Source organism: Varroa destructor, unplaced genomic scaffold, assembly GCF_002443255.2.
Source record: "Varroa destructor unplaced genomic scaffold, Vdes_3.0 BEIS01000007.1, whole genome shotgun sequence".
NCBI classification, from domain to species: domain Eukaryota; kingdom Metazoa; phylum Arthropoda; class Arachnida; order Mesostigmata; family Varroidae; genus Varroa; species Varroa destructor.
Window position 1 is genome coordinate 34,803,337 of NW_019211460.1, and position 11,764 is coordinate 34,815,100.

Below are 11,764 nucleotides of genomic sequence, written 5' to 3' on the forward strand. Positions count from 1 at the left end.
TATATATATATAATGTACCAATGTAACTTTCTATGAAAGGCACTAGGCTGGAAAGCGCCTGCCTACAGAAAATGAAGTAGACTGTCTCAGGTCTCCTACAGTGCACCATCGTGTCACAGGCAGGCGTCTAAGAAACCAAAAATCCCTCGGTGTTATTATTATTAATTACTCACACACAATCAAGATATAATAAAATTTTGCAAGAAAATGTCTATTGTGTTCCTCTAAAAAGTTGTTTTTAGAACATTGCCCACAGTTCGACCAAATTCTTAATTTTTAACAATGGAGTAGAAAGGTACAACACCCAGCTCTAGTTTAAATGATTGCATGATTTACATATTAATTGCGTATTAATTAATGATGTTAATTTATCCCCTGAACTGCATGATTTGAGAATTTACTCAGCCAATAAACGTGAACTAATGACAAGGAAACGCAAATTAATGATCTATGCTAGTCTGCATGGATAGCAATACATGAGATGTCCAGAGTTATGTTTTCAGTACTTCCCACTTGTGTTTTTGCAACTTTCGGATAGACGCTTCTGAGAAAATAGGTGTCCCGAAAAAAAGTGTTTTAGCCTCATTGAACCAAGGAGACTGATATGTCATATTCATTTCCAACCAGGCCAAATAAAAGACTAAGCCTAATTTTTGTTCTCTTTTTCGCCGAAACTCTAGTATAGGAAATAAGTAAAACCAAGTCGGTTTCTCGTTAAGTGATTACCCCCTATGGCTAATTAAATCGTACTGCTTTTACGCCATTTCGAAGCGGGTAGTGGAGTAGGATTATATGGATTCACGAAACTGCTAAAGGTTCACGTGTGATATGGCTATCTTGAGTGCAGATGCTGTTACTTTACCATATACATCGGAAATCTTCTTACTTGAATTCTCTCGCGCAAAAGCGGAATATTTTCCACTCGGACACCGCCTCCGGGCATAATAATTAGTCCATGAGCGCAGGCTGCGCTACAGAGGTCAGCTAATGTGGATATACCTGCAAAGTAATACGAAATAGATAGAGCAGTTAGGATTGCTAAAAGAAAATCAGAATAGTTCTCCGAGTCTGCAAACTATTCCGACAAACCTGGGTCTTCATTTGAAAATAAAGAGTTTCCGTCGATAGGGTCAAAAGTCTCAATGGTCACGATTGTTTGCTAAATACATATATATTGTTAGCTAATGTGTTTTCCCTTGGAGTCTTTCATATCGAGTTCAAATTTCCATCATAAATTGCTTTACGCAAGTTAACCAAGCTAAATCGTTTCTATTAACCATTTGCACAGGAACTACTTGTCACATAATTCAAAAGTTGAACATTCATCCACTGTTTCCGTGTAACACTAATCCGGTAAATGCAAAAATTTAGAACTACTGATACGGAAAATCGAGCTATAAAAGTTTTACCAGCAACGACGTCTTTTTCACGACCAGATGTGAGCAGTCTGTCACAGCCAACTTGCTTGACTTTTGCCAGAGACTCTAAAAGAGGTTCCTTGCAATAGTCGAATGCTCTGGAATAGAATGCTGACACATAAGTCACATTGCTAAGAGAAGCTATGACGATGCTGTACGAGGTCAGTCAAATATTACATGATTATGTGAAATCAGTCAATTTACCTGTGGAAAGTGACAGGAAGTTCTCCGCACACCGCACGTAATTGAAGACAAGCATCAACATCTATCGCACCATCCTTCTTCAAGGCGCCTGTGAAGTAACCAAAATGTACTTTTACACATTATAATGCCGAATGTAAAACCGAAGAGTAAATGGCCAGACATAAGTATAGTCTAAGAATAATGGGTTTTACCTTAGCACTGCCGTTAAGCAAAATATGTCTACTTTTCTGAGCATAAATTGCCATATACCCCAAGTTCAGTGAGCAAATATCACCACTGCACTATCACGCAGATAAATATCAACACCTACGCAAATATCTCCAGTGTAAACTAGATTATTGTCGAAGTAATTGATGCAGAGGTAATTTACCTATAACAAATCCATCCGCTCCAGCTTCCTTAAGGGCATTAATATCATCCTTCATGAGAGCCACCTCCTCCGATGAATAGACGAAGCCTCCAGCCCTACATCGGATCAAACACATTATGGGCACTGGTTGATCTTTCAGGATAAGCTTTACAGCCTGCATAAGCCAATTTTGATGGAAAACGAAAGTTGCAGCTTCGCGTTCATATTGGATAGCACAAATTCGGCTCTTTGAGAGGTCCAAATAAAGACGACGAGTACAAAAACACTCGAAATCATAAAATGTACAGTGAATGGATCAAAAAATACCGTTCCCGTTAATTCATTTCGGCATAACATTTTGCTACTAGTTACCCGTCGAGTATACCTATTTAGATGTTTATTGTTCAAAATGTTCATGAACATTTTATACGCTGCCGAGTAAGTGTTAGTTTATAAATATAAAACAGCAAGACATGCAACGTACACATATTCATCTAAGAATTGGTTTTTATCTGATATGGCTGACCGCAAATATATCTGGTATCATACCTCCTACACCGTGTTGTGTCACATAATTGGTAAACAGCCAACGGCTTTGTAATCAGGGACAAAATATTAATTCGCTGCGGTATTTTTTTGTAACGATAATCATTTCTTAACTCATTGTCCTCAAAACGGTAACACCCCTACAAAAAATTACCCAAACGTCCCTCTTCACATATATGTCAAAGCCGCCAAAGTAAACAACCCCTACAAATACGGAACGCAATCAGTATATTGTAAAATCGTATGTAATCGTATGTAAAAGATCATTATCGTTATCGTCACTATTACGGGTGCAGAATTTTGATATCAAAACATTAAAGGGCCATTAAAGCAAAATTTTGATTAGTTATTTGGTTTCATATTTATGTGTTATTACTACATAACGGTCGATTTTCATTCATTTAACTTAAATATCCTAGGTAACTACCTTAAGTAAACCCGTTGTAGGGGTCAGCCCACCCTCGCCTAAAGCGCTGCATAACTCAAGTCTTCGAGCGCCACCGGTGACGGCGTTTAATGCCGAATCAACACAATCGACACAAACCTCCAATATAACTGAATGCCTTGACGTTTCTGAGAACATTGCTTCTTATTTATTAAGTGATCTTCTGTAAGTGCTCAGCCAAGGCTGCCAGCGTAATTTGAATGCCAGATGTTTGATTCTGAAAATATTTATTACTAAATCTAGTCTTTACTTGCAATTTGCTTAAAATACATTAAATGAAGAAGTTCTCACCAATTGTTCACTTTATCCCTTGCTTGAGATATGTTTTCGTTGAAACAATGTTTATTTTCACTCAAACTAGCTCTATTGCTCAATTTATAATTACTGAAATACATTCCATATTTGCTCTCCTCACGACAAATTGGTCTTTTTATTTAAAATGAAAATTGAATATATTTGCATATGAGATACATTGTGGATGACAAAATGAGGTTGTTCTTTGTTAGATCATCTGGAATGAAACGATGTAAAATGTATAAGACATTTATACTTGTTTAACATGTATGATAGAAATATATGCAAACACAAAATATAAAAGTAACTAGTAGTGGGTAGTAGGTAGTAGCAAATCTTTAAGCTTTGGTATAAAATACATAGCGCCTCGTCCCGAATTATCTTTGCATAAGAAGTTTTATCACGGCGCTGAGAATAAACGGAACATAAGGACCATTCGGCCAAAGTTTCATTACCAATAATAATAATAATAAAACGACAACAAAGGTTCCCACTATACCTGTGGTTATGCGCACCAAGTAAAACTGTGGGCCTCTTCTGGAAGAATTCATTTCTGAAATAGCTGGAACAATGTCACTGTGTGTTACCTTATGCTGGGGCTCACGCTCAAGGCTCCGGGCCTGCTGAATGAACGATAAACAGATTCGATCAGCTGAATAGTCGGCCACTTGAATAATGTGGCTTGCTCCTACCAGATGGCGCTTTGTCACGCGGTGTATTTTGTAATATGCGAAGTATTATTGTACCAAACAGACATTTAACTTTTTTTCAGCATTCGAATCGGAACCAACATCAGCTGTTATAAATACCTAATTTCCGTTACCACGTCAATTTCAAACTAAACAAAGTGTGGGCTAACAACCTACCATAGTTAGGAAGTTATCACCACATAAGCATCCTACCGGGATCAGGCCCATTCAAATTTCGGTCACTTTTCCAGATCGAAAGACTTCGTCTACACAACAAATCTACGGTTTTCTTTGAAAGAGGCACGCCACCATTATAGAATGAGGGGCTGTTAATTTTAATAAAAATTTCTCGCGCCAACGCGTCTTATGGGAAACTGAAAATTTGTTTTTATACATTATCTGACAAATATTCACATTCAATTTTGGTGCCACAGTTTAAATTTATTTGTGTTAGTGTTTGTGATGAATTATTGGCATCCTCCGTATAATATCATGTCGCAATATAATATAAAATGGCTAATAATGCCACTTTATATTATATTTACGTAACTATGTAAATTATATTATACATTTTCAACATATCGTTCGTACCTCGATATGACCTCATCAGAATTTTCGCGAACTGTAAGATAAATGAAAACCTTAAGCACAAATAGCTTTAACGCACAAAGTGCAAGCAGTAGCGAAGGAGAATACAAAAATGCGGTCCAGACGTAAAACCGTCATCTCTGGGCAAGCATGGGTACTGTAGCACAATATTTTAGTCGAAATTAAATGAACTTTCGAGACGGATAAAGAATATCAATAGCGTTTACTATTAAGCTAGTTTCTAGCTAGCGCATCTGTAAGAAACAGACATAATATGGTTTTATTTTGTATGACACAATTGAATCAAACGATTCAGTTTCTCTAACGAGATGTCACTAGTAAACTTCGCGTACGTATTTACAATCTCACATTATTTTCCAAATTGAACACTGTAAATTTTTCATGAAGCTTACTTTTTCATCACACAGTTACTCTTGTTTTCATATAACAAAAACCTTTCCGTTACCATAACTTGCTTTCCTTCTTGGACATTAAGAAACTGGACATGTAAACCAGGTTGCAAATGTAAAGGGACTTCTTCTTTGATTTTTATTCCGCTTTAGTACGCGTAACTACAGTGCAATCAATTGCTACAAAGTACAACGTATAGCATTTAGCTGAACTGTATATTTGTGCTATTCCTTTCATTACCATAAAACGTTTACTGCAAAAACTTTTCATTAAGAATTATTAATTTATTATTTGTATGATACAACATTCATTTTGCTTCACTGCAAACCCATTTCGACTGGCTACGTTATTTTCTTCCGATTTGACCCCAGTCCGTCTTCTTGATATCGGTAACCGTCTGCTGAAGTGGACGTTCGAATAGTTCATCAATGTCGTTCTCTTCCCGTAATATGAAGAAATAGATCATAAAGATGCTGAGCGAAACGACTATCGAATACGGTTGAGCATTCGGAATATTTTGAACGCTATCTGGAACCCTGTAAAAATGTATCATTCAGTCACAAATGCACTTTGAAAAGTAAGACTGTATTAATCGAAACACTGAACTTAGCTATGTTTTTTTTTCCTTTGACAAGTTCACGACGAAATCGAGTCGAACTAACTTAAGTGCCTCGGTACTAGAATTATTTTCAACCTTTTTTATTGTTTGTGGCCTTGCATTACAATGATCAACACCATGAAAACAGTTAGTACCTACACAACTTTTTTTGTACGATCGATTCCTGTGCCAGGAGTAGGATAGAACATGTCACACTACAATGTAACACAGGACGCTTAGATAAGCGAGCACCCCTGGGAAGCTGTCAGATAAGATTAGCCACACCACGGTTCGGGAAGCAAGGACGAAACTACGGATCTAGGGTTTGATACACGAGACTACGTCTGAGCTTACCTGTTAACAGCAAAAGGACAGCAGAGTATAATCCAGAAAAACACCGCCAAAGATTGTGCATAGGTCAGAAGACCTACTACGATACTGTTACTCACCGTAATGTTTGACTGGCCTTCCATTTGCTAGCTTTTGATTTCGAGTATACGATAGGCTCATGCTGTCCGACCGGCCTGCTTTTGCATGTCCTATATGGTGGAATTAATCGAAAATGTGTTAAAGGTCTAACAGAGGCAAATAACTGCCACAACATCTCTTTAATTATTATAGGATGCACGCAAACTGGATAACTTAAAGGCCTTAGGAATAATACGGAACGTCAAATTACGCTCATGAGTTCTATTTTGAACCTTCTTGTTTTATATTTATTGTTCCGACTTTTACTGTTACTCAACGGAACGTCTCCAATTGAGCTACTGCAGCGTCAATTACCTACTGGAGCTAATATATTGGCAATCCGTTAGCAATTTACGGCAACTTTCAACGAGTTGTTAGGAAGTTAAGTGAGAAATGGTTTCCTTACTAACCCACTGAATCCCATAACTTAATTTACGAAGAAGAAAGTATACATATTTTGAAGACCACAAATGTAAATGGGGGACTGCTATGATATGTGTTATAGTGTATAATCAAGTAGGATGTATAAACATCCTACTTGATTTCTGGACTTCAACAGTTTGTTGAATTCTGCAACAAGTAACTGAAAAAGAACGAATCCACTGTTTTTAGTAAATAGACAGTAATCTTATTTTAATTTAATTCGCGCCTAAGTGCAGCGGCTTTGAAAGGTTATGTTGAACTTGTCACTTTACTTCATCACCAATATTGTCTGACAAATTTCTAGAAGACGGTATAAAGCTTTGATGATTTGAGATTATTATAAATTAATCTTAAGTTAACTTTTGTATCGAAATAATGCTTCACAGAAACTGTACCTATTGTAGACAGAGCCGAATAGGCATTCGAACCAACCAAATTTAATTACAGAGTAAGCTGATATTAGGGACTTTATAAATTCATATACTGTCCCTGAGTTGTAGCTACAGTCCCAACTCGTACCCCTCAAGTATGCGCTTTTTTCACTTGTTGGTAGCTTGGTAAATCGCTTCAATGTTCTATGTTGTTACTCTTTATTAACGACGGCAGCAGAAGTCGAGAGCAAGATGAATTTTACTGATGGACTTCAGACAAATACTGAAAGAAGAATGTGAGTAGAGGTACTGGTTCTGAAACGTGTACACATAATGTTAGCATGAAATATGCTATAGTCTATATAGCTTTTTATCGTATGCGTGCGTGAAAACCATTGCAGCATCCATCATCAACATGGCCTACTAGGTAAATCGAAAAAGCCAAAGGTACATTTCTCTATTCTATTTAAGTTTTTACCATAAGTAAAGAACAATAGTTCCACGAAGGAATATAACCTTTCATAAAATAAGAGGCCGAAAAACGTTAATAATACACGACACAGTATTTTCTTTTTCTGTACGTTAATCACAGTAATATAGTCATCATTACGTATTATTAAGAACAGACGCATTATTAGGAATGACTTTATTCGCTTATTCGCAAAATGCTAATATTTTTTTTCCGTAGACACAGTGAACAAGGGCCAGTATCCATTTTACACATGAACGGCTTTCGGTTAGTCCTTTTCATTCACAGTTCACTTCTCTCATTTAGTCTCTTACCAGTTTCACAATTTGATGGCGTTCATCTATCTAACAAGAATTATGAAGTTTATTTCAGTGAGACATATAGCACATTTTGCAATTTCAGGCCACATCTTGCTTAAATATTGTATAGAAATTCATTATATTTAATATATCAAGCCCAATAAAAGCAACTGTTAGGTTTCTCTCGTCGTACAAAATCGCAGCAGCTAAGAGAGTGGTGCTGATCTAGATCAGTTGCCCGTTGTCAAGCTTGTCTTCAGTTTGTATTCAGAAGGAAACCTTTTAAAACTCTCTGGAAGGTCATCAGATTCACTTCGCTGGTTCATCCATCGTCAACGTTCGAGTCGACAAGCCTCAAACCTTCCCCCAACAAACTCTCAGAGGTCAGATCACTCCCTTCCAATCTCTCGACATGGATTTCTTGAGCGTTGGTACTATGGACATCAGTGGCCTTTATTTTGAGAACCTACTTTTCCGACCAGACTTACACGTTCAACGAGCCTGTTTGCAACGACCCAGCAAAACAGGCAATGTCCTCCCATTGCAAGAAACGTGGATAGTCATTGCGCTTCCTTTGTCTGCTGCTTTTCTATTATCGAAGCTTTGCTGAGTCAACGCAAAGATGATAGTTCAAAATAGAATGAAGTAACCGTACAACAAGGATGATAATCCTACGCTAATCCTTAGGGAATAATCTCATACTTGGGAAATAATCCCTTGCATCGTGTCTTCACACCGACTTACGTCGTATACTTTCAACTTCTCTAAGGTAAACATTTTTACAGTGCTGATATTCTACTTTACTGCCTTGTAATACATATGATGGTTAAGAAGTATCTTTCTTTGGAGACCGTATTGCCCATGTCTAAATAGTCAGCTTTTAATATACAAGAACATGAGACACTGATCAGGGTTGCTCAATTTACACCTTTCGTTGCTATAGTCCTTTTCAAATTGACTCGCATTTTGCAATAACGTCAAATCTATGCAGTGATCTATTAAAATACATGGAACTTGCTGGTAATGAACACTCCAACCCAGTACGGTAGTATTACATGACCTAACATCTTAAAAAAAATCATCGTCATCAACAATATTATAATAGCAGTACTTTTTTTTACCAAACCTTATTAGTAGGCCTGGCTTCGTTGTGTATTTAGTTATCTATAAGTGATTTTGAAGGGTACGTCTAACTTTTGACTAATGGCAGGGGTGAGATTTCGACGCTAATGACACCCGTTAAATCGGCTGAGAAAACACCCATCTGCGTATATATTTTGCCATAAATGTGTTACTTTCCTCGATACTAGTTAATTTGTGGCAGCAATGAGGTGGAAACAAATATCAGAGCCTATTATGGCGAAACGCATTGAATTCCGTACGACATCGATAGCATTCCGTATTCAGGCTTACTACTACAAATTATAGACACAATGATTACTGTGGTCAAGCCGTTTAGGATTAAATACCAGACCTAAAATAGATTTCTGTGCACGATAGCAGCAATTATTATGTAAGCCATCATCAGCATATGTGCAGGAGTGACGTACTGCATTCATGTACGCTGCTCAATACAGTCTCGATTTCATTCGGACTATAATAGCAATGAATAAGTCTCCGACAGTGTGAAACCCAGATCCTAGGCCCAATGTAACGTTTCTAGTTAAAAATTGTGTGCACACGGTATGGATTAGCGACCGTTTATGAAGCATTAGTTAACGGTTTTCTTGGCTGCTTCTAAGCATCGAAAATATATAAGTAAAAACTGAGCAATCTATCAAATTTTTATTCGGAAAGTAATGACGGTTTTTATTTACCGTCCTTCTCCCTTGCTATTCCTGCTTTTTTTTTTTAAATTTATTTAGCAACTTGTTAGCGCTTTTCGACTGCTTACGCTGTGTATATAGGTGCTCGATATCACTTTTTCGGTATGTTATCAAAAAATTTCTTTCACTGGAAGGTCTAGCCGGGATGAATCTTGTTTTACCTATCTGGGTTTTCTCCAAATTTGAGATATTTTAAATTTTTCGTTTATTGTTAGCTAATTATTGTATGCCGTTTTTCACAGTTATTTGTAATCTGCAAACCTTCGGCTATTGTTCTCTCGAAACCACGAAATTGTTCCGCTGTTTGGGTCTCTAAAGATGAGTAAGCCGGGTAGTAAGACAAATTTCTATTACTAATTATTAGTCTTTCAGCCGAAGCAACCCGGAATGAAAGTGATGCACAGAAATCCTATAGTACAAGGCAGTCGGGTTTTCTACACCTGTCTTGGGATCCCAAAGGCAAGGCCAAATTTCGCGATCTAAGCGATGAGAATGAGCTTCAAGAGCGAAAAAAAAATTTCATATGCTATCCAGTAACATATAAAACTAACTTATCAAAGGAAAAAAAGCAAACCAATGGATAAATACCGCCATTACTTTTCTAACAGTGTAATATATCTATGCACTCAAAGGTTAAATGCTGCTATGAGTCACACCTAACCATGGCTGGAAAATGTCTCTCAGGCAAACCCTGGAGGAAAGAGTTTGACTTGCCAGCGACAAACTTAGGCGATGTAATTAATGGCAAGGGTTGGCACTCATTAAAAAGTCAAGTTTCAAACCAGCTTAATGAGGCCAGTCTTCTGCGTTCCCTGTAGGTAGGGGCTGCCAATGCATGCATGGGGCAGCAAGCGCTGCGGCCAATGCATGCATGGGGCAGCAAGCGCTGGGGCCAATGCATTGACAGAGGAAGTAAGAGACGGTCAAGCTAACCCGAAAAAAAGGACATTTCAATACAAGTATAAAACGTCAGCTTGTTTAGAGAGCGACTAAAAGTCTAGATAACAGGTTTCAATGGGCAAAAAAACGTTTCTCGTTATGACTTGAATAGCATCGTCATCACCTTGCATTATCCGCTTTTATCAGATAGTCAACAAAATCTCAGAACCGTATTATACACGTATATATATATATATATATATATATATATGGAACGGGGCCAGGTGTTGAATTCCATTGACAATTTATTTAAATAAAAAAGTAACTTATACATACACATGACTAGAGTTGAAGTTGGAATTATGTCGCGAATATATATATGTATATATATATATATAATGTAAATAATTTATTCTACAAACGTTTGGTACTTGCGACGGACGTCATTTCTATAATCGTTAGTCATGTTGGAAGAGAAGTTATAACAGGTTTCTACTTAAAGTAAGGGTATTATAGGATACATTATATATTATTGCCTTATCAAGCCTTGTTTTCATGTTTTTTCGTGAAAAAAAATTAACTTTATTGTAATACCTTTGTCAAAGACGGGAGTAACTATATTCTTAGAAATTCTCGGAAATAATAATAATGTGAAGTTACTCGCACATTGAGCCACATAATGAGCCCAAATTATTAGAAATTTCTTTCAGACGGCTGCAATGTGCCGCTCATAATACGATAGTATATGCTGTTCTAAGATAAGGTAGGTAAAAATCACTTAAAGAACACGGTTTCTACGGGAAATCGCTTTGATCATTGCTATCCATAATTCAACTGAAATGATAAGGCGATAGTAAATAACACGATATCCATATCTATAACAGCAACAACTATATGAGTTTTTAAATGTTACCACTCTAATTTTTTTTTCGGCATTTAAATAAGCATTTTTCTGAACCAATAATTTCTCACAAGTCACGTTAGCGCTGGCATTGGATTGAAATGTGAAATTCACTGAATTGAGTCTGCGTGCACAGATAGAAAATGGAACGGTTTAGGTTTTCTAATCACGTGCATCACTTCTAAACAACATGATCTCATCGGTATCTCTCTTAATCGTGCCGCTTTTGCCTTCTATTCAGCCCTTGTTTTCTAGACTGCAAGAGCGGCGATGTAGGACAGATCGGCTAGGGCTAAATGTCACGACATTTAGCGGGCAGCATCTACCAATTAACAGGGCGTATCTTCTTGGATAGCGGAACACCACGACTGAGCTCTTTTACCATTATGCATAGTACAGTTTTCGCGGAAGTAAACCAATCCGAATAACGGCATAACAGCTGCCCTTGTTGAAAATCTATTCGTTACGGAGTTCCGGTGAACAGGGGGTGCGCAACGGAAGCCATGAGGGTCCACTAAAAAAGATCGCGGACGCAACTATTAACATCGGAAAATATGTGAGCGTCAGGGGGCAGGTTTATACATCA

At 37.3% G+C, this 11,764-nt stretch overlaps 1 protein-coding gene across 2 annotated transcripts; it reads right to left on the minus strand.

The window, feature by feature from the left end:
• Positions 1–1,622: 1,622 nt before the first annotated feature.
• Positions 1,623–5,293, minus strand: LOC111254381 (copper homeostasis protein cutC homolog). 2 transcript variants are annotated; one of them, XM_086975298.1, is made up of 4 exons: positions 3,756–5,293; positions 2,945–3,179; positions 1,993–2,087; positions 1,623–1,710 (listed from the first exon to the last, which is right to left on the minus strand). In XM_086975298.1, the coding sequence occupies exons 2-3, from the start codon at positions 3,098–3,100 to the stop codon at positions 2,037–2,039; spliced, it is 207 nt and encodes a 68-aa protein (XP_086831424.1). In that variant the 5' UTR covers positions 3,101–3,179; positions 3,756–5,293; the 3' UTR covers positions 1,623–1,710; positions 1,993–2,036. The 2 variants fall into 2 exon arrangements, with proteins under 2 accessions (XP_086831424.1, XP_086831423.1); XM_086975297.1 differs by lacking the exons at positions 1,623–1,710; positions 1,993–2,087; positions 2,945–3,179 and adding an exon at positions 3,364–3,473 and having other exon boundaries at positions 3,756–3,879; positions 4,123–5,293.
• Between the last annotated feature and the right edge of the window lie 6,471 nt (positions 5,294–11,764).

Coding starts and splice junctions, on each gene's coding strand:
- LOC111254381 (XM_086975297.1), bottom strand. CDS start 4,173: ATGGGCCTGATCCCGGTAGGATGCTTATGTGGTGATAACTTCCTAACT. Junction 3,880..4,122: donor GTGATAACTTCCTAACTATG/GTAGGTTGTTAG, acceptor TCGTTCATTCAG/CAGGCCCGGAGCCTTGAGCG. Junction 3,474..3,755: donor CTTGGTGCGCATAACCACAG/GTATAGTGGGAA, acceptor GTTTCATTCCAG/ATGATCTAACAAAGAACAAC.